Source organism: Fringilla coelebs (genome assembly GCF_963513975.1).
Source record: "Fringilla coelebs genome assembly, chromosome: 5".
Lineage (NCBI taxonomy): Eukaryota > Metazoa > Chordata > Aves > Passeriformes > Fringillidae > Fringilla > Fringilla coelebs.
This window is the reverse complement of record NC_140033.1, coordinates 67,819,868-67,843,101: the sequence shown is the minus strand read 5'-3', so window position 1 is coordinate 67,843,101 and position 23,234 is coordinate 67,819,868. Positions and strand designations below refer to the sequence as shown.

General features: G+C 45.1%; 1 protein-coding gene across 1 annotated transcript in view; it reads left to right on the top strand.

Moving 5' to 3' along the window:
• The window catches only part of CACNA2D4 (calcium voltage-gated channel auxiliary subunit alpha2delta 4), a gene marked incomplete at both ends in the record, with an annotated part of 120,540 nt that overhangs the window by 15,109 nt on the left and 82,197 nt on the right, over nt 1-23,234 (top strand). The window contains 13 exons of the mRNA XM_084205474.1: nt 182-313; nt 1,254-1,314; nt 2,225-2,375; nt 3,929-4,003; nt 5,060-5,149; nt 11,357-11,470; nt 12,497-12,575; nt 14,530-14,663; nt 15,521-15,538; nt 16,784-16,861; nt 18,115-18,195; nt 20,374-20,448; nt 21,393-21,479. Of these exons, the coding sequence (XP_084061600.1) occupies nt 182-313; nt 1,254-1,314; nt 2,225-2,375; nt 3,929-4,003; nt 5,060-5,149; nt 11,357-11,470; nt 12,497-12,575; nt 14,530-14,663; nt 15,521-15,538; nt 16,784-16,861; nt 18,115-18,195; nt 20,374-20,448; nt 21,393-21,479 (1,175 nt within the window). The remainder of the gene's footprint in view (nt 1-181; nt 314-1,253; nt 1,315-2,224; nt 2,376-3,928; nt 4,004-5,059; nt 5,150-11,356; nt 11,471-12,496; nt 12,576-14,529; nt 14,664-15,520; nt 15,539-16,783; nt 16,862-18,114; nt 18,196-20,373; nt 20,449-21,392; nt 21,480-23,234) is intronic.

Here is a 23,234-nt window from a genome sequence, read left to right as displayed (position 1 = left end):
GCAGTGGCCAGTGGTGGCCTGGCCTCCAGGATTCACTTGAATGGGCCGGAAACAGGATGCATCAATGTAAAAGCTTTGGACAAGGTTGCATTCCTCCTGAAGCTGCCTTTGTTCCCATCCCTCTCCTCCATCAGAGATGGTGGATGTCCTCCCTTCTTCTACACAATTTTCTCCCCCACAGACCCTGCCATACTCAATGGAGTTTACATGTCAGAAGCCCTGAATCCTATTTTTGTGGACAACTTTGAAAGGGATCCCACACTGACCTGGCAGTACTTTGGCAGCTCCACTGGATTCTTCAGGCTGTACCCAGGTAAAAGAGTAGAGATTGGCTTTGCTCTTTCAGTGCCACACAAAAATCTTGCAGGACAGGGCCTGTGCCATGTAAGAATCCAATCTGGGAAGTCTGGGGCCATCCCAGCCCCGAGAAGGGCAGGATACAGTGAGCAAAATGAGCTGATAAGGCTGAAGGAGTTATTCTGCAGGCATAAACCCCTTTCACCCATTAGAACCAGCCCCTTAGACACACTGCTCATGCAACCCCAGAGGAGTCTGCTGGCAGGAGTCCTCCAAAAAGCTCTCAAAACACCACAGCAGGGCTGCCCTGTGGGTTTGAGTGGTGGCCAAAGCCTCTCTGAGGACACACGTGGCAGAGGCAGCTGGCCAGCCTGACTGGTCAGCCACTCACCAGCTGTGAGTGGCACATTAGGTCACAGCACAGGAGGGAGGTCCTGTGCTTGCAGGAGCCCTTGAGATGCTCTGCAGCTGCAGCCTGCCTGGTGGCCACTTGGTCAGATGGCTGCCTGCCCTTGTTCTGTATCCTGGTACGTGCTGGAGAAGGTGAAAGCAGAGATGGCTGTGAGCAGAGCCTGTAGCAGGGAATCTGGGATGCATCCCAGTCACTGCTGCTGCTTTTTTATGCTCTCTGCCACCTTCTGAGAGAAAAAATTCTGTTGTTGAGAACTACATCAAAGTGAGAAAAAACTCAAAGTACAAGCAGTTGCTTTGCAGTTAAACAGACTATGCCTAGGTACATTTTTTAAAGAGAAACTTAATAAACAGTTTACTCAGAACTGCCAAAGATCAAGCAGCTCTGCTTGTATTTCTGCAGAATGGCCACTGCTGTGGCTGGCCAGCTTCGTGTGCTCCCTGGGGTAGCCAGGTCTCAGCAGGGAACAGCAGCAGTGCAGGTACCTGGGGAGCAGCTGCTGCCTACTGTGAGTGCTGATTGCTCCTCTTGCTGCTCTCCTCAGGAATAAAGTGGTTACCAGATGAGAATGGAGTCATCTCCTTTGACTGCAGAAACCGTGGCTGGTGAGTTTTGGAGAGACTTGGCCAAAGCACCTTTCATCCTTCCTCTGTCCCTCTTCTCCAAGGTGACACCTTGGGGAGCTGCTGGTCAGTAAATTAATGTCCTGTAGTGCTCCTGCAAGAGATGGGGGTGTGGTATTTTATGAAACCCCTGTTGTTGGAAGGAATGATGACTCTGACTCCATGTTCTTAGAAGGCTAATTTATTATTTTATGATCTATATAATATTAAAGAATGCTATACTAAACTATACTAAAGAATACAGAAAGGATACAAACAGAGGGCTAAAAGATACTAATGAAAACTCGTGACTCTCTTCAGAGTCTGACACAGTTCAGCTCTGATTGGCCAATAAGTAAAAACAATTCACATGAAACCAATGAAACAATCTCCAAACCACAATCCAAAGCAGCAAAACACAAGAGAAGCAAATAAGATAATTATTGTTTTCCTTTTTCTCTGAGACTTCTCAGCTTCCCAGGAGAAAATCCTGGGCAAAGGGATTTTTCAGAAAATATGACAGTGACAGGGGAGTACATAAATAAAGGTAATAGCAGGTTGGGAAGCCCTGCCAGCAGCAGTTTTCTCTGTGGCATCTACCATGTGCCACATGGAAATTGCACTTCTGTTGCTGGGAGGTGGTGGGGATATTTAAGTTTCAGAACTGTGGTGTGTTTACTCAGTCTGCTCAGCATGACTAAAGCAGACTTGAACAATTGTCACTCTTGGGTGGATGTCTGCAGTAGGCTCAGCATTTCCCAGTGCAGGAAATGAAGTGCTGGGGCCAGCCTGTTCCTGCTGGACAGCTGTGGCCATGGTGCACGTGATGCTGTGGCTGGCACAGTGACAGCAACATGCCCAGCATTCCCCTCCCTGGCTCTCACCCTGCTTGCTCATGCTCTTTGTTGTGCAGGTACATCCAAGCAGCCACCTCTCCCAAGGACATTGTCATCATTGTGGATGTCAGTGGCAGCATGAAGGGCCTGAGGATGACCATTGCCAAGCACACCATCGTCACCATTTTGGATACTCTGGGAGAAAACGACTTTGTCAACATCATTGCAGTATGTCTGCCTCCATTCCAGTACTGAGCTGTCTCCTGGTGCCTCACACCCCCTCCTCCTTCCCCTCAGCAGATCACAGTGACCTACCTACAGCAGCACTTATATTGGATTGGGGAAATTCCCCAAAGGACCCCTGGGGAGGCAGCTTTGTGTGGTCAGCAGGGTGGCTGCCAGCTCATTTCATCTCTCCTCCACAGAGGGTGTTGGCTGCATCTTTTTGCTTTTTTAGGGATGTGACTGCAACAGATAAGGGCTGCAGAGAGACACCTGAGCTAATAATTCACCCAGCTTGCCCTAACGCTGAATTTGGGTCCAGCAGCAGCAGTGTGATCCTCAGGATAATGTTTCCAGGCTGGAAAACTACCACCACGTGCCTTTTTGTGCACCAGCATCCTGCAAGGCTGCCCTTGCAGTTCTGAGTCCATCAGCTGGGCTTCATGGAGCTTGGTCAGGAAGCTTTAGTGTTACTCTCTTCCTTTTTGAGCCCTGGCAGGGTGAGGATGGGCTGGTTACCCACAGGGAAGCAGCACCACTGACCACAGAAAGCAAAACTTCTTTCCATGACTCATAGCAAGACTGGTGCCATGTTAAAGACTCCTTGCCTTCTAATTTTCAAAGTTAATTCAAACACCATCTCCTTCCCCAGGCTTCTTTCTATGATAGCTTGCCAGGGCACAGCCACTGAGATATAAATTCTGCTTTTTGTTGATAGCTTCTTATGTTAGCTAATTAGAAACTCCAGTGGCAACAATCCTGTCTTTATATGACTGGACAGATGGAAGAGTGAACAGTGTTGGCACAAAAATGGAAGGGGAGTCATTAAGGAGTTTGAAATATCATCTGTTCTTCAAAAACAATCCCAGAAATACCATATTTATGTATATATATATGTGTATATATATATATATATATTCCTTTACTGCACTCACACCAAGAGCCTGCTGGCTCAGAGACATTATAGCCTGACCTAAGTTCCTATTGATCAGCTGAGCATCAGTGGCTTCTTAGGAATTGCACTCTCCTGAACCTTGCAGGAAAAGGTTCACAGGGGCCTTACCAAGCTTTACCTCACATGTCACAGCCTAGAATCATCCACTCCCCTAATTATCCCAGTCCAGGGGATGTGTGCTTTGTTATTGTTCAGCTGTGCACCAGAGGCTTCAAACTTCAGGTTACAAGGTTCAGCTGGGGGCTCACAAAGTCTCCAGAAGTGAAAACTCTGTGTAGAAGGGGCTAGAAGCAAGGTCAGGGATACAAGTTCATAAAATGGGAATAAAAATTTTGTGGTGTGTGTGGGGAAAAAAAGTGACTTTGTACGTGTAGATATGTTCAGCTAGAATTCAGCAAAACACTGTAATTAATGCATTATTCAAACAAACAGAAGAGTCATCAAAATCCTAGTTTGCCATGATAACTATAAACAATTTTTCAGGGAAATAGGTATAAAATGGCATCATGTTTCAGGCTGCTTTCTGAATATCCACCTAGGACATGAACCTATTTTGTGAACTTTCTCCCCTGACAACCCCTTTCTTCTCGTTTTCTCTTTGCAGTACAATGATTATGTTCATTTTATTGAGCCCTGTTTTAAGGGTATCCTGGTCCAAGCAGACAGAGATAACAGAGAGGTGAGTACCAGGCCCCTCTCAGGGTAACTCAGGTAGCTGCCTTCAGGTAGGCAGAGCATAGGGTTGAGATGCTATGAGATGAAACTCCAGGGACAAGGAAAAGTGTTTGCATTTCAGAAGTCAGCAACCAGTTCAGGGCTGTGTGCTGGCTCTGTGGCTCACCCTGAATTACCCCAGGCTGCTGTGACACAGGGTCAGCTGGTGGCTGAGCAGCAGTCACAGCTAGCCCGGGTCCCCAGTGCTGCACCACGAGCAGACCTAGCCCAGACTGCCTAATTAAAAACTGTGTGCAGAGGGCAGAAGGTCTCCATCTTAGACACCCCACATCCTCAGCCCTCAGAAATGAGAATAATCAGTCCTTTCCTGGTGAATGGGTTCTCAGCCTGGCCTGATCCTTCATCAGGGTGGATTGCCAGCAAGCCCTCTCTGAGGAGGGGTTTTGCTGCTCTGATCCAGGAGGGTTCAGCAGCCGTGAGGTGGCCAGCCCATATCCGTCCAACTGCTCCAACACCCTCCTGGCTGACTGATATTTTTAGCTTCTCTCCCTGTTTTGTTTTCCTCTTCTTTCATTTTTTTTTTTTTTTTTAGTTTGTATTACTACATCCTTGTATGCCTTCAACAATCAGATTTCTTTCCCAGATTAGCCCTAGGGCACAGAGTACAGCTACAAAGGGTGATGTCTTTTGCAGTGTTTCCCAAAGGATTCCCAAACATCCTAGATACTGTCTTGCAGAGAGGGTTTAATTTAAGCAGATCAATGCTGCTTAAGTCATAGACAAGCATTCACATTTTTCCTCCATCCTGTTGCTTTTGGGTGCACAGGGTGTTTTATTTTTCCTGAAGGAGCAGATAAGGGCAAGTCAGATTTCCAGTAGTTTTGCCCCTCCCATGATCTTACATGGATCCTCAGTGGTTCACAGTCCAGAGACTGAGAAATGCAGTCCTGCTGGAGCTGCATGGGCACAGCCTTTTCTGGGCTACCCTTTCCTGCCCTGCACAAAGGGAACACCCTGGCTGCAACTAATTCCTGGGTTTTTTTCCTTTTCTTTTTGGCAGCACTTCAAGCAGCTGGTGGAGGAACTGCAGGCAAAAGGAGTGGGGACTGTGAGCAAGGCTTTGACAGAGTCCTTCAAAATCCTGAGAGAGGTAAGAGCTGGTGCTTGTGAGGGGCTTGAGTGTCCCTGCCCAGCCCATTCCTCCCCCAGTGACAGCACATCCCTCAGGCTGCTGCAGTGGGGAGTGGGCAGGAGCTAATCTCATGGATCCCAAATTTGTCACAAGCAGCGTGCAGGGCTCACCCATCTCAGGGGAAGTGCTAGTTTGTGCATGACGTCCACAGCCAGTGGTCCCTGCCCAGGAAGGATTAGGAGCCAGCAAAGCTGTGGCCTCATGAGTTTTCTTAATGAGTCACACAACTGGGCATTGTCCAGGCACCTTTACAGATGGTGGTAATAAAATACAACTGATAGCTGGGGGCCACAATTCTGGTTGTAAGTAATGTTATTAGTGAGCAGTGATGATAATGAAGACATGGAAGATTATTCTTCAGATTTATTTCAATGTCACTTTGCTGAGTATCAGTGCTTGGGGAAGAAATCACAGGTACAGGAGAATTAATCCTTCTGAAAAGAACCATAAATTATTCATTGCCTCATTGAATAGGAAATTCAGTAGCCTGGAGGAAAACATACAATTTAATTCTGTTTCTTAAGGAATGGTAACAAGAAAAAGGACCAAGAACCAGCTGAATACCCCCATCCCCTCATGGCACTGTCTGTAGTGGGGTTGTGGATCATAGAATCATAGAAGGGCTTGGGATGGAAGGGGCCTTAAAAGCTGAGACAAAATTTCCTCCACTGAAATAGCTGAACCAAAAATACCTCCAGGGAGTATTGCCCATGCACCCCAGTGGACTAACGTGACTCCACTGCAGTAATAGAGAACAAACTCTTTGGTGGGTAAAGAATTTATTTCTTATCTCTATTTAGCATAAAAAAATGCAGTCAACAATTTCAGTAGTCATCACTTATCTTGATTCTTGTTGATTCTCTTTTGCTCAATGAGCTCTAAACAGCTCTGAGATTGCTATTGGACAGTGCAGCACCCAGTGGTGATAGAACCTTCTGCTGTTACTCACTCACAAGGTGAAGTACTGCTTCCCTCATGCCTTTTGCTATCACCTTGGACCTGGGGAGAAGGCTCAGGCATTGAGCACCTGCAGATGAGGAAAGGTGTCATGCTCTTCTGTGCCTAGGAAATGGCTGTCCATAAAACAGTATCTTTGTTACCAAAGAAATCTGTGAAACAGAATGCCTTAATATCAGCAGCTGGAGCACCCCAGGCTCTGCAAGTACCACAGCTTAAGATAAAAGGGTGTCCCCTGCCAAATGCTTGTGTGGTTTAAGGGCTCTCTGAAATCAGGTCCTCGAGTTTCTTAGACCTGTATTGGTAATAGCAGAGGAAAAAGGTTTTAGTCAGTGTGCCTCAAAACAAATCTGTGCAGTCACAGTCAGCAGAAGGGGGAACTTTGGTGGAATTGACTACCCCCTTCTCATCAAACCAAATTCCCACTCTCAGCTGTTCCTCAGGCTCTCCTGTTATTGCTCACGGGAGCACACGCAGGAGAATGAAAATTGCAGCATCACACTGATGAGACAGGCTTTGCTGATTACAAGAGACACCCAGTAATAATATCTGTAATGAAAGTGGCTGCAAAATTTCCCTGGTAATTTTCCTCAGTCCAATTGCTTACAGAATTAATAGCCCAGCAGAGACCCACTCAATGAGGAATGAGTAGCAAAGAGGGGTTGAAGAAGAGCACAAATCTCTGTCTTTGTTCTCCTCCATTATCCTCTGGGGAGACAGGGCATATTTTAATCCATGACAAAATTTGCAGATCAGTTTCAGGAGAACAGCTAGCCAGAGACACCCCCCCCCCCCCCCCCCCACCCCATCCCTCTCTGCCATGCTCAATAAACCACTTGAACTCTCCATTTCAATTTAGCCACAAACCAAGTGGTTTCAATAAAATATGCATCCAAGGGAAGCCATGATCTTAAGCACACATTTATGAAGTGCTTCAAAATTCTCAGGTGTTAAGTGCTATCTTTTGAGGTCTTTTCTTATTTATTAAATTTTAATCTGTGATGCTGCTCTCTTCTCTTCCTTGTTTCAACAAGCTTGGCCTGCCTTGTTCTCTCCCCTTTTTTTCTGCAGGATTTATACCCCTTTGTTCTGCTTCCAGGCTGCCTCCCCTGAAACACCATCCTCCCAACAGTGTGAGTGCTGCAGCTGAGAGCTATCAGGTGCTAAGCAGAGCAGAATAATTGCCTTCCCTGTTTTACACACTGTAGTCCTCTTAACAGGACCTAAGACAACAGCTAGTTTTTTTTCAAGCACTGTCACATTGTTAATTCCTATTCAGCTGATGTGTGTCTGCAGCATCCCTCCCCAGGCAGTATCCACCCTCCTCTTCTGTGTTCAAGCCACTGCCTCTGCTTTCCAATGTGCATGTGTCCTCCTTTCTCAGGATACACTCAGAGCAAGTATTTTGAAATTTTGAAAGCTGTTGCTTTTCGCACCCTGTGGAGGACATGAAAAGCCAAGTTCTGCTTTCCAAGGCCACCTTGGAATGATGTTTCCTCTTACCACCAGGCTGATTTAATTGTGCCTTGACTCACTGCCGATCTCAGAAATCACATAAACATTGAAGTTAATTGAGTGGGTCATTCCAGAATGGCTATAGGTGGAAAAAAGGTGATGAAACTGGTAACAGACTGGATTTCAGTGAGACAAAATTCTGAGTAACTTGAGCAAACTGGTGCCATAAAAAGAATGAACCTGTGTGCTGATTTAAGTAAACAAAGGTTTGTGGCTTCTCACATCTCACTTGTGTGTATTCATTTACACGTTCACAAGATGCATATGTTACTAATTTTTCTAGCACCATGCTAGATGTTTAAGGGCAGTTTATCCATCCATTTTCTGTGTTGTCAGTTGATTGCCTCTTCATCCTTTGGGATCTTGTATAGTCCCAGTCAGGTCTCAGCCCATGAGGCAAGTAGTTCAGCTACACCTTCTGCAATTCTTTCCCTTCCCTTTTGAGCACAGATTATTCAAATGCTTTAAATTAGTTTTTTTCTTTAACCCTGCCACTTTGTCACCTTGCCTCTAATTCATTCATTCTTTTCTTAGTTTCTTATCACTTCAGCATGTAGCCAGCCATTACAGTATTTTCCTTCTGATGATAAGGGATGGAGGCTCTAAAGCATCTCTGCCTGACCATCTCCCTCTGTTTTTTATCATCTGGCATCGTATTATTTTTACTCCCTTTCTTGATTCTTCTCTGAACACTTGTTTCTTGATTCCAGTCACATTTTTATGGACCTGAATTCTACAGCATATTTTTCAGGCTATGAAAAGCTCAGACTTTCCTGTTTACCAGTTCCTGCTATCTTGCTTAATGCCCTTTCTTGTTTCTCCTTCACTGGCTTTGTTTTCTTGTCTACTGCTGATTTTCTCCCCATGAGACGCTTTCCACCAAGTTTGAATTTTCAGTAGTTCTGGAGGCCATTCCAGAGGCAGGTCTGCATAATAAGGGGGCAGGAGGAGATGGAGAGGGGCTGCTCAGTCCCCTGGTCAGATGTACATAATCAGCACGCCTGCCTGCACATCTCTGGGCCATGCTGATGGTTCCTATTGCTTCACTGGGAGCTCTGTGCCAGCCTGTAACTGCAGAGTAAAAGGCAATGAGCAAACAAGGGAGTACAGGAAACTGTGACCCTGAATTAATTAGATCATGCCTCTTAGTCCTGGCAATGTGACTGAAGTTACACAGCTCTGTGCCTCCTTCAATGACCCAGCTCTAGTCTGCATTTCTTCAGACATCTCTTCTGTGGATATGTTATTCCTCATCTCCCCTCCTTTCATGCTCCTGAGACTTCAGTCAGAGCAGGGAATTATGCTCAGAGCTTGCTGCAAATGCTGTCAGATCATTTGCTACAGCTGCAGCCAGTCACAAAGGACCTAAAAACCAGGGATTACCTCTTGTTCGTTTGTTTTCTAAATCTGTCTTTTTAATCTCCATTTCTATGACACTGATGATCTCATTTTCCCTGTTGAAAATATCATCCACTCCTGTAATTAGGAGATTGCTGGTTCTGACACAACATCCAATTTCTCAGTTTCTCAGAATTATGAGTTCTGAAGTAAGCTTCATGAAGAGATCTTAAGTAGTTTGATGAAATGGTGGATGACCTTAATTAAGTGTTAATTTAATAATAATCTAAACAGACATATTGTAGATTGCAACAGTTTGGAATAAGCTGCTTTTGTAACCACAAGGTTCCTATATCTGTGATCTGAGCCTCTTTGTGACAGCATCTCCTGCACCCTGTGCCTCCCTGGTGGACACTCACACTATCTGTTCTCCCTGCTAATCTGGACTCAGTTATCTCTGTCCTAGAAATAGCTCACTTGAAGCTCTGGTTTTTTACTACCTGCTGGTCTTCAGCAAAATCCCATGAGGCTCTCACCTGCTTTTCTCCTTTGCTGAGAGCATCCTTTGCTTGTTCCTGTTGTACACCCTCAGCCTTTACTGCCTGTCTCCCCTCTGAATGTGCTGCTGTGGGGACATGAGAGAGGAGGAGCATGTCCAAACACCTCATCCTGACCTGGTATTTCCCAGAGATGTTTCACCTGAGAGCAACTAGTTAGAAATGACCCTATTACAGCACCCTTCTGATCATCTGTCCTGGTTCTGCTCAGTGATACAAGCAGGGGCACAGCCAGAGAGGGTTTGTACCTGTGGTCATTCAGAAGCTGTTGAATCCATTCTTTCTGCAGTGTAGTTACAGGTACTGTGTGAAGTTGGAGGAGGCAGGACTGATAACACAGATGGTGGCAGAAGGGGATGTTATGGTGATATTGGCACTGAGCCTGGTAATTTCATAATAAGGGACAATTGCAATGTAATTGTAGGAGTGGGGAAATCTGGGCTTGGAACAGGCTTCAGGGTATTCATGGTCTTGATGTTAATCTGCAGTGGCACCACAGGACCAGCCACATTGGTAAAGGCATTTGTCTGTCATAACATGGCATTACCAAATCCTAAAGGAGTTGGGAATTGAACTCTAAAACATCTGAAAACTCCCAGTTCATGGCCTGTGCTCTTGTTCTCCCATCCAGGGATTTCATTTTATGCAATTAATCATGCCACTTGGATTCCTTTTTTTTTTTTCATAAGAAATAACTATCCTCTCCAGTTTAAAATTGTTGCTGTCTGATGTAACCTTCAGTTGGTCTCCTGTATGCCACTCATCTCATGCTATTGCCTCTCATTAATCTTTGTTAGCAGGAGAGCTGTTGTCTCTCCTTCTTCTGTAATTTTTTCACATTGCATCAGTTTCTGTACCCTCCTCTGTTGATCAGACTTTTCCTTCTCAGAGCATAGCAGCAGGGAGAGACAGGACAAGGAGAAGCACAGAGTGCCACCGAGCTGGCAGCTGCAGCAGGGTTTTGTCCCTGGGATGTCCTCAGCTGTGTCTGCTGCTGGCTTTAGCCCTATATTGGTGCTGCATGAGGCCCTCAGTTCTCTAGAGCAGGTACCTGAGGGCATGGGAAGCACCTGGAGCAGGAGGCAGGCAGCATTCCAAGGCTGGTTCTCCCTGGCTGGACAGGCAGGGTCTGGCTCACTTATAGGAGCACATCTGTCCAACACCTCTGCAGGTGCCCTTGGGAGCATGGCACTGTTTGTACCAGAGTCCTGGTGCACTTCTGCTCTGCCTTAAGTATCTCTTATGCATAAATGACAGGTCATCTGTCATGTCAGTGTATGGCCTCTCTATCTGGCATGTCCATTACCTTTCCCAGCCCCAATGGCAGTAGCCTTCTTTTTTCACATGCTCCTGCCTTTCTTTGCTAATCTTTGGCAGATTGATGGATTCACCCTGAAATAATGAGTCTGATTTCCCACTCCTCTCACATTTTCTGCCATAAAAAGTGACAGTTACTGCTGTCAAATCAGAATTGCTGTGTTTTTGGTCAATCTATAGTTGTTTTGCATAAACTAATGTGACTGTGCAAGATGTGAAGCAGCAGGGAATCACACCCTTCCTCCACAGCACTTATTTTCTCCTCATTATTTTACTTCTGCAAAGCCTCCTGTGTTTGCATGTGCCAGGCAAGGCTGTATAAATAAAAAATCTATATGCAGCATGTGAACACAATCCTCTTTCTGAGCAGTGTGAGTTTTGCAAGTGGAAGTCAGGATGTGGCCCACTGTGAATAAATAGAATGCAGTTCCTCAAAAACAGCCTGTGGTGGATAAGCAGTGCTCTCCCTCTCTGTTTGCAGTTCAGAGATGCTGGCCAAGGAGGTTTGTGTAACCAAGCCATCATGCTGATCACCGATGGAGCCGTGGAGGATTATGAAGCCGTGTTTGAAAAATACAACTGGCCCGATCGGAAGGTTTGGCTGGGAAGTGATAAATGGAAAGGGAGGGGAAAGGTGCTGTTCTGCTGTGCTGGGAGGAGGAGAGCATGAGCCAGGATATCAGGCAAAGCTGAACATTCCAGTACCTGAATACCTATGGGTACCTGACTGTAAATGCAAACAAAGCAGGCAGGAGCCTACTGTGGTGATTTCTGAGGTGAGAGAATTACAAATGCAGATCTCTAGGTCAGGGAAGCTTTTCTTTTTCATAAACTTTGTTTTCTAAAGGTGTGGGCAATCTAAATGTTCTCCTGATAAGATTATAAAGACTGAGTTTTAATCTCATGTAGGACTGTTTATAACTGGTCCTATTCAGGACAGGGTTGGCTATTCTGAGTTCTTATGATGGCCAGGGGAATGATCCAAACAGCCTCTCTAGGTACCTTCCAGCCCTGTTCATTCTGATGTCTGTGATTACAGGCTTGCACTAGTAGAGCTGGCTGTGAAAATATAATAGACCACTGCTCATCCTAAACCCTCCTGATTTATTTGTTTACCTCATCCCAGCTAGCAGCAATGCACAAAGGGAGAGAAGCAGCCTACTGAGAGACCAGAGCAGGGGGCTGTTAAAACAGTTTATTTCAGGATTGGCTCTTTTGTTGGTGGTCAAATGCAAGAAAAATGGTAAAGCTCTCTCTAAATGATTCATGTGGCCAGCTGTTCCCCTGGGTAAAGGGTTCCTGGGAGCTATAAACCTCTCTGCATGTGGTTGCTGAGTGCCTGGCAGAGCTGCTATCATAAAATCAAACAGAATTTGCACTTTTGCTTTGTTATTCAGATGATCCTGGGTGCTACTTGGCTTTCTGGGCTTATTGTAATTGGAAATTAAGTTCCAGGCCACAAAACAGGAAACAAATGGTGCGAGAGGCTCCTGTCTCTGTGTGAAGGCAGAGCTATTGCTCTCACCACATTCACACCAATGGACAAGGGGATGCCAAACTTCAGCCTTTTGGATTTGGTAGCACATTACAGGCTCATTCTTCTGTCTTTGCATGCTCCTAGGTCCGGGTGTTCACGTACCTCATAGGACGAGAGGTCACTTTTGCCCCGAATGTGAAATGGATCGCCTGCAACAACAAAGGTGCTGTGTGGGAATGGTGCCCAACCTCCCTGCACCCCTCCAAGGCTTACCCACCACTGCTGGGGCCCACAAGCCCTTGCTTGGAAGACAACCTAAGGAAAAAGCAGACCCTGCTGGCCCACATGAAGTGTGCCTGTGTCCAACTAACACAAGTCCTCCACGCTGAGCCACCGCATTTTCCTGTCACTGTGCCAAGGGACACTATGACCAAGATTCATGCTGGCTGTAGTCCACCTAAGTCCCCTGTGCTTATTGTGTCCCAGTTGCTGGCTTTTGACAATCTGTCTAAAGCTCTGTTAGAGAGCCTGACATCTTTTGTCTGAGACATAAAACAAACATTGCTGCTTTAAAGGTTTTACAGCAATTTTCACAAGGTCTGCAGGTTAACCCCTGTATCCTGGCCAAATTCTTTGTGTGTAAGTGATTTTCACTGAGGTACCAAAATAGCTTGTTAATCCCACCCCAAACCCACTATTCTCTCTAACTGGCATGAAATTAGGTGAATGAGAAAATCCATCCACAGTTGGTGAGTCACTTCTATGCAATTGGGGCCAGTTAAAAAGTCAAGTTAGCACTGTCAGAATCTGCAAGAGTAAAAGAAGAAAGGGAAAAAAAGCCATCCATGTTTGGGCATGACCTGGCCTCTGGAGACAGCAATTCTGGTTACATCAGTGTCCTGTATAAACAGGGAAAGGAAGGGAAAACTGAAGCTGGGTGTCAGGTACAAACTTTTCCAGCCTGAGCAGTGGTTCCAGCAGAGCATGAAATGCATGGGAACATTTGCTGCTGAAAACAGTTGACAGGAGAGTTGCTGGCCTGTAGAATGTCTGTGAGCTGGGGATGCTCAAGGCTCAAGCATTCAACTAATTAGCACTATGAATTACGCATAATATTTTTATGTTTTGTTAAATGAAGCAAACCCCTGGGTTTTAGATGTTTTCTATATTCAGCCAGGAGATCAGTGACAGAGAATTCATTGTACTGTGGGTTCACTGTAAAATGTCAGAATGCATTCTTCTGAATAACCAGGTAACAAAAATGTGCTCTTTGCACTTGCATTCTCACTTACCAGATTTGAGCTGTGCAGAGGGCTCCCTGATTTTGATTCTTCTGTTTCAATGCATTGTCTAACTCTCATGGTCCTTGTTTCAAGCACACTAAATCTGTTAGCACACCACAAAGCTTATCAGAACATGAGCCCTTTCACATGTTTTCCTGGTGACTGGAAAGTTTTCCATCTGACAAATTCTATCCTATACCAAGGGCAACCAATGCCTGTGGTGAGAAGCAGGACACAAGAATTATGACATTACTCTGTCTTAGCACTTCTAACCAGCAGCTACTTCTGAGGACCTTTTGGTAACTTGACAACATCCTTCCCCAATACTCCTTGTTGTAGTTTTAGACTGCTGTGTCCAGCTGCAGGGACAAAGCTTTGGAAATAGGTAACTTGCACTTTTTATTCTGCTTCCAGTGTGTAGATGGAAGTAGTTGCCATCCTTGGATGTAAAGCTAGGCAGACTGAAGAATGCTTGAAAAAATCTGGAAGAGGAAGTGGGAATTTGATCTTAATATAAAATAGGGCAGGGCAAGTGGGTAGCCTGGTGAAAACCTTTGCTCACGTATGTTTGGCCTTCCAGGCTAAAGGCAGTCTGATTAGTGGAAGGTTTTTCCTGACACCCAAAGCAACATTTTACATCTACTTTGCACAAATCTGGTTATATCAAGACTCTCTTGCACATTGTTTCAGCATTTTTGGAAGAACCACTGCTTTGAAACACTAGATTTCAACAGATGCTTTTGGATACAAGGCACGTCAAGGCCCATTTTACAAAGAGCAGATTACCCAAGCTGGATGGATACAGTCTTTGACGTTCAGTTTTCTAGCTTTGCACTCATTTAGAAACGGGAGATGTGTCAGCAGAATGACTCACAGCTCTGTTTCTCCATGAAGGCTACTACACTCAGATCTCCACGCTGGCAGATGTCCAGGAGAATGTCATGGAGTACCTGCACGTGCTCAGCCGGCCCATGGTCATCAACCACGACCACGACATCATCTGGACCGAAGCCTACATGGACAGTGCGGTAAGGACCTCGAGCCAAACCCCAAATACAGTCCTGAAACTTCGGTGAAACAAGCCAGGAGTTGGTTGGTTGATAGAAATTACTGGTCTCTGGCTCTACTGAGACAGACAGTATTTCTTTTCTGCTTGCTCCTGGAGCTGAGGTGTGTTTGCAGACTGATACGTGAATCTGCAGTGACTCAGGTGCCCAGGACTAGTCACACAGGCACAACATCACCTAAGATGTGCTTCTGTGCAAGCAGGATGCCTTCTAAAGGATTATTCACACAATAGATTATTCTTGGCTTAGGGTAGGGTCACAGAGACTGATTTCCTCCAGCCCAGTAGCTAACTGCAAATTGTTTGCTACTCAAAGATAGAGATTTCAGCTGAGGCAGCGGGCTTACTCTTTCCTTCCTTAAACTAGCAAGACCTAACTCACCACAGTGGTCCTGAGCCCAGCCCTGTGGGCAAAGGACACACTGCAAAAGACCAGACAGAATTCCCAATGCCCCCTGCTTTGGCTCAGGCCTGCCCTGTGGGAGGACATTTAGCTCTGTGGGGATATCTTCTGCTGCATGAACTGTGCCAAACAAGGGCTAGGACATGGTACTTGAGGGTATTAATCAAAGCCTTCAGAAATGCTGCTAATTAGCCAGGAAGTTTATTTTATCAGCAGACTTGCCACCTCTGACACTGGTGTATAGAGTCATGCTTCCCAAGGCAGTCACAGGCATTTGTTTGCTGCATGGTTTATTTCTGCATCTTGTTTCTTGCCTTTTGTCTTGCCATTCTCTTCCTCTGTCCCAACCTCTCCTGTCTTTGATTCATTCCTCCATTCATGTATTCATTTGTGTGTTCATCCATGTCTTTCACCAGCTGCCACAGTCTGAGGAGGTAACTGCCCCCTGTGTTTTGTGCATGTGCTGTCTCCCTTGTGCCAGTCTGTGTGTCAGTGCCAGCCTTCGCAGCCACAGCTGGCCTGTACATCTGGAGGGGGTGGGGGCTGCAGCACTAAGGGTCCTCTTGCACTGGCAAGAAGAGGAGAGGAAATGCTGGATGTACTGGAGAGCTGTGCTGTTGGTTCAGAGTAGGTAGGGCTGTCTGTGTTGTGAAGTGGCTTAATTCACCTGATCTCTTTTTCCACACGTTCAATAAGTGGAAGAGAAGTTTACTTGCTGTGTGTTAATGTGAGTGTTGCTGTAAATGGGAAGATTCCACACAAAATCATCCAGAGAAGTAGCTCAAGACACCAAGTCCAAATCTCCATCAAGTGACTAGATTGCTGATTTGCTCCTTTATGGCTCCCAGCACGCTCTGTAGTAGGGACTGGAGGTCATTTCTTGCCTTGCTACTCACCTCAAACCAGAGATGGAAGGAATGATGTTACTGGCAGCAAAGGATAAAGCTATCTTTTTATAGCTGGGTGTGTTTGGGAGACTCCTTTGCATTTGACTTGCCTGTTTTACCTCCTCTTGTGTGCTTTTAGAGTATCTGTCCTCTCTTGAATTGGGAACATCTCTTATCCCTTTACATATGCATGCCCTGTATTCCACATAGAGATACACCATAGTGAGCTATCTGTTTGGGTCATTACTTTGTCTCTTTTTCCTAAGGTTAGATGGTTCAGTAACAAGTGTATAAAGTAGGCTTTGTGGGTATTTGTGTCATTTAAATATTTGTCTGTGGTGCTTTTCATTCGTGGTATTCATGTGTTTGCAGTATAGATGATACCTTGCTTGTGATTTTGCTCATATTTGTGTTGTTTTTCTCTGTTCTGTGCTGTTTGTGTTGGTGTTTTTTGTACTCATTGTAAAAGTGCTCATGTCAACACTCATAAAAAGTGGTGTGTATAAATTGTGCCACCACTTCTTGAGGTTCTTGTCTCTTCATTAAAACAACTCTGGCTTCACTGGCTTTCATCCCATCCTCATCACCCCGCAAGAACAAGCATCCATCCCACAGTCCTCTTGGACCCTGAGTATTTAAAAGTGTTGCCATCTGTTTCCTGAGCGGTGTGGGAGCCAGGAGGTGGCCAATTGCAGCCCACATCTGGGGTCCTTGGGAGCTCCAGCTCCCTGCACTGGTGCTTCCTGGGGTGCTGCACTTGCTGACACAAGTTCTCCTGTTGTTCTGTGGCAGCTCTTTGCGTCCCAGGCTCAGAGCCTGCTGCTCATGACGACAGTGGCCATGCCAGTGTTCAGCAAGAAGAACGAGACGGTGAGTGAGGCAGAGGCAGCAGAACTTTGTGGGACTCTGAAGCCAAAGGGCCTCTAAACCAACATTCAGCCATTAGGGAAGGCAGCAGAGCTCTGGCAGGGTGGATGGGTGATCATTTATCTGTCAGAACGATAGTCTGAGATTTCTTTAAAATACCCCTTAAATATGACACTTCTTGTTTTATCCCTTCCATTTTCAAACCAAGCCTAGTTTACAGACCCTGAAATTCAGGCTGGAAGAGATCATTACCTTGTCCAGTCTGCATTTTATTGCAGACCTTTACATCTCACACAGATGAGCCATATACCCTGCTCTTGGCAAAAGCATTGTTGAAGAAAGGCATCCAGGCCCAAGCTCTCTCTATCATGGTTTCTAAGTCTTTGTGAAGAGCTAGTGTCTAAATTCTGCTTTTAATTTGTCTGACCTCACCTTCCTGTCATAATGGCTTCCTCAGATTAAAAAGCCTGTACCCTTTGGTAAGTTCTCATGGGAAGCATCTTCTACACTGCCATAAAATCAAACCTGTCTACCTTGATAAGATTAAAAAGGTTGAATTATTTTGATTATTTGATAAGGGCATTTCCTCTGGGGTTTGAAACCCTTTAGACACTCTTTTCTGTAGCATATCTAATTTCTCAGCATCCTTTTAAAATGGAGAATGGTACCTTACATTGCTGTGCAAGGGATAAATTCTTCATCCAGGTCCTACAAGTGATTGTCTGCCTTCTCCACCTGGGGCTGACTGTAGCCTGCATTAGCACAGCATTGCAGTGGGAGCCTGTGTGTATTTTTTCTGTAGTGCATCTCCATCTTTCTGTAAGCTCTCCAGATGCTTATTTAACAACCAGATCCCATTTCCTTTTTTCTGGGTTAACAGTTTAGAATTTGGCATCTGATTTAGTTGGCCCAATTTATCAACCTGCTCATGTTGGTTTGCATTATTTTCTTGACCATATTGGTGTTTACACATACTGAATGCAGGGGTTTGCCCTCAGAACTTGTTTTCAGTGATTTTGTGTTACCACTGAATCACAGTAGTGAATACTGACTAGTGTTGTGTAGAATTACTCTTCTCCATAAACACTGGAATAACCTCTATGGAGTTTTTAAGTATATTAATTGGTTTTGTATAAACACTTTCACACAAGCCTAGAGGGGATGGGTGAGAAACTACTAGGGAGACAATAATGTGTTTTCAGGTATAAAACCAGCCAGGTTTTGATTCTGAAAATTGATTCTCCTTTGTGTTAAAGCGATCCCATGGCATTCTTCTGGGTGTGGTGGGCTCTGATGTACCACTGAGGGAGTTGTTAAAACTTGCTCCACGCTACAAGGTAAGACTGAGATAATGCAGTTGGTTCCTTTGCACAACAGAGTCACTACTCACACTTCCATGGGCATGACTGAAAAATCACTTCTCTGCTCTGTAGGAAAAACCATGAGCCTAGGAGTTGTTGGATGTAGTGGTGTGTGGTTTCCATATAGCACATATGAAATCATTCACTACTACAAGCTTTTAGGCTGCTTCAGCAACACAAGGACTGGGTGATCCAGTAGGTTGGCAAAAGGTCATGGAACCTTTGCATCCTGATGGTCACCAACCTAAATCCCTCAGAGGTGACAGCCTATATTAGAAGAATTGAAGTTTTATATCCAGTTCCCAGTGGACAAGAGCTGCCATGCCAGCTGGCAAAAAATGTACTCGTTTCACTGTCAATATTCTTAGCAGAAAAACTGAGGTCTGAATGGATTATGGAGAGCCAATTCTCCTGTCATGCCTAGAGGTTCCTTTCTCCGGATCATCATGATGGTTTCTTGGCAGGACAGCGTACAGAAAGTTGGCTCTCACTCGCTTTGTGCTGTACCTGGATAGAGTATTTGCTCTCCAGAATTGTTAGTCAAAAAACTTTCCATTAGCTCTGTGTTCAATGTATCTTAAAAAAAAAAAGAGGTTGATCCATAGGAAATTCCCCCAGAGATGCACTGTTTGGTTTGGTTTCTGCTGTAAATTCCAGGCAGTGACCCTTTGTTAAGTCAGGCTGCACAGCAGGAGACAACGAGCACATCCAAGGACCACCATGAAATCTGGCAGTTTGAGCCAACATTTCAAGTTTTTGTTTTCTCTTAAATAACTATCAGACAACTACTACCAGTGAGGCAGTTGTCCAAAATCTGATTGCTGAAGACTCACAGGACTGAAAGTGCTGTCAGAAGCTGTGAATTTCTGTGGTGCTTCCAGACATAGCTGCAGGGCAGACCATTAACAGGCAGCTGTAGGAAATGATCCTGCAGACAATCCTGGAACTGTGAGTGTCAGGGTGCCTGCACTCAGCATGCAAAGCTGCCTGCTTTGGGTCAATTTTTATATGATTTCTGTATAAGAATAATGCCTTTTTATCTTCCTTTCCCCATGTCACTCAAAGGATAGATACACAATAATTTTTTTTCTTCTAGGCTAAGGAGGATCACTGTTTTTTCCTCCAAGCAGTGCCAGGAAAGGAGGGGGAAAAATTTTGGATTTCATTATATCAGCAACAGGACATATCTTCTCAGAAACTCCTCCAACTCCAGACCAGTTTGGAAACCTAGGGTCCTCAACTTGAATTCCCTGGCATATGGGCTCCAAATGGACCAGTTCCAGCATTCCAGACCTCTGGAGCTTATATATTAATGATTGTGCTTTTAGTGGGCTGGGAAATTTCAGCTTTAATGGGCCAAAAAAGAAATTTGCTGATCCAGTGTCTTGGTTTCATTTTTGCCACACTGAGTTAAGCCAGGTGTGTTTTTCAAAAAACTGCTTCACATAGAGATGGTCCAAGGTTTTTGTCTGGGATGTGTGAAATACAGAATTGATTCCCTGAATGCACAGACAGGCTATAAATTCGTTACCTCCTCAATTCCCTACATTATCCCTCCAGGATTGTCTCTACAGGAATAGAGTTGGAATATATTTTTTAAGATAGAAACTTTATTTGTTGTTGTTTTCTTTGAGACACCTCATGTTTTGGCAAGCACAGGCTAACTGCAGATTTTTAGCAACTCAGGATGTAGCTGGAATTTGCATTATATATGGGCTTGAGCTGAGTAACTGCTCTCTTGGAAATCTGTCACCGATCAGGTCAGCCAGTGTCTGCTCTTGTTGCATTATGCTATTCCTTAAAAAGCATTTTAAAACTACAACATTCCCCACCATTGCCCATTTCCTGTGCATCTCTGCTGTGGAGAGCTCAGTCTGCCTCTGGGTGCTAATTGTCCATGATGACAATCAGACTGTAGGAGGGAATATTTTTCTGAATGTGCGCACAAACCAACTACCTGCACATCTTTTTGTGCATCCAAGCACAGACAGGGCAGACAAATATCTGCTTTGGAATGGATTCAGTTTTCTGCTGGTCAATACCTTTAAAAGGAAAATATCTCTCAATGTTGGTGGTGCCAGGGTATCAGCAGCACCCATGACACAGCACTGCTGGTAGCTAAAGCACTGATTATTCTAATGCTTCTTTCTGCAGCTGGGTGTCCATGGCTACGCCTTCCTGAACACCAACAACGGCTACATCCTCTCACACCCAGACCTCCGTCCTTTGGTACGTGGAGCTGTGCATCTGAGAACCTTGGCTGGCTTGAACACACTGACTTTCAGTGCTGCTTCTGATTCCTTTGGGGTTTTTGAGCTGTGAAGGCCACCAGCCTCTGACATACAGGCACCCAGCAGCAGGAGGGCCAGCTGGCCTCATTGCTGAGGTGCCCAGCACGTGATGATTTTACATTTTAGACAGATTCTGGTCAGCCCAGATCCACCTGCTGGTCTGTCCAAACCCACCTGCTCACAGCTGTAAGCATTAGTGTGGTCACCACAAGAGAAAGCTGCTGTGAAGCCCCGTGGTGGCCTTGTCTTCAGAAAGGCAGCTTTGCCCAGGGCCACTACGGGCAGTGGGAGTCACTTCAGCCGTGTTTCCAGGGCGGGGCAAGGCAAAGCCAGGCAAGGGCGCTGCTTTATCCTTCCACTGGTCCGATTCACGCCTTCTCCCTCACCCGGAGATTAGTGGAATAGCCCTCTTGCGTCAATTAGTTGTAGGTGAAAAGTCTCCCGTGAGTGGAGTTAAAGCCTGACTCCCATCAGAAAAGATCTCCTGCTGGTATTATAATGTTAATGGGATTATACTCTTAGCTGCAGGGAAAAAACTGATTTCCTGCAGGCAGGGGTGTTGCACTGATCTGTTTAGGGGAAGGAGGCCATAGCCTTTGCCTGTAAGTTCAGCTGTGTTCCTGTCTGTCCCTTGCTCCTGGAGCAGCCTGTCCCACTGGGACTCCCCTAATCCCTCACTGCCAGAGTAAAGAAATATGTGATATGAGACCAAGAAATTCTGCCTTCTGCATAAATTCTGCCTCCCTAGTCAGAGAAGAAATGAGACACCCCTATTTTTCAAATTACACACCAGTTCTTAAAGAGTTGGTTTAGGAATTGATCTAGCAACTTACTTGAATATTTTTCTTTTTCTTTTCTTCTTTTTTTTTTTTTTAATTCCAGTATAAAGAAGGAAAGAAACTGAAGCCTAAGCCGAACTACAACAGCGTAGATCTTTCAGAAGTGGAGTGGGAAGACCAGGATGAAATAGTGAGTGTCAGAAAGTGGATTTAGCCTCTTGTAGCACCTTCTTTCTACTACTTTGTGTGCCTGTATGGAAGGTGGGGGGGCACTCCTGCTGTTTTCTGTGCCTCACTGGCTCTAAGAGAGATGGGTGGTTTACAAGAGGACAAAGCATGAAGCTCCCCTGCCAAGTGCTTGTCTTCCTTCCCAGTATGAGTTTTCCTTCTCATGGAACAAAGAACTGCTGGGAGGAGGAAGGAAGCACTTTGGAGGATGCTTCAGGGAACCAGTCTGTGTGTACAAGGCCTGATGCTGCCTTAATACAAAGCCAGAGTAGGTTAGGAGTGTGGCAGTGCCCTGTGATGTCACCCACACTTGCAGTATGTGAGATACAGCTGAAGCCACTCCACTAACGAGATCAGAAACAAGGAAGAACATTCATCAAGAGACTAAAGCTTGCAGTCACTAACGGTAATAAACACAGAGGATAAAGACTTGGGAAAAATAAATTCCAGAAACCACCTTACTGCACAAGTGTGGAGTTACTGAAAACAGTAACTGACCAGAGGGAAAAGATTAAAAAAAAAAAAGCCAAACCATTTGCTACTGTCTTTTGAGGAAAATTATTAAAAAGTGATAAAGAAGAAGCAGTGTACACCTGTTAACAGCTGCACACTGCTGCTTTGCACACCTAGGACCCCAGATAAAATGAGAGTATAGAGAGGTTCCTCTGTGGCTGGTTTTATTTTACTCAGAACTAGGAGGAAATAGATACTTCAATTACTAAGATAAGAACTGAATTTGGAGTAAGGTAGAATTAGCTGTGAGACACATGCTTCTGGATTACAGGGGAGACTGCTGAGATAAACGGATCTGATGCTTAGAGATATCCACTTAAACAGGAGGGACAAACAGAGCAGCAAGAGGATCAAAGTAGCTACTGCCACTAGTGTAGGCCAAGTATAAAGGCAACATCAAAGGAATTTGGGAGGGAAAAGACTGGCAAATTGAGAAAGGCAACACAGCAGAACTATGTAATGTAGAAAGCAAGACAAAAATAAGAGGTTTTACATGCAGTGGAACCACCAAGATGCAAGTTGCCAGCAGCTTTGTTGTAGGTTCACTGATCTCTTATAGGACTTCACTCCCATTGCAGTTTTCTCTCTCACTGGAGCCACTTTTAGAACTATACCTATTTGCCTAGTTTGCTATTAAAAAAAAAAAATAATCCAGGAAATGAAAGGAATCTGCTTTGCTCTCATATTTATTTGGCTAGTGAACTCCTGACCAAGTCAGTCTGACCAACTGACACTGATACCTGAATGCAAATACAATACCAAGTGTAAGGTTTCTGTCCTTACTAGGCAATCAGAGTAAAACTGTCCAGGGAACAAAAAAATCATGAAACCAGCATGAGAAACAAAAGCCACTTTGTCTTCCTGTACTGCATCTTCCAGAAGAAAGAAAGGTTGCAGTCACAGAGGGTGCAGAGACATTCAGTGACGTGAGCAATATCTGCAGTGTGACTTCAGCAAGTCTAGAGGCTCTCAAGATACACCCACTGCAGCAGAAAGCTGCCAACATTTCAACACCCATGTTTGTAGCTATGGTATTAGATCAATGACAGACTCCACATCAGTTGCAGTATAATCTCAGCAATGCTGATAAGCAGCACATTCAGGCTGGAGAAATATGCCCTAGTGCTAATGATGTGTAATACAGCCAGCTGCAAAAAGAAATCCAGGAGAGGGAAGTTGGCATTGTCTGTAAAACACCAAGTGA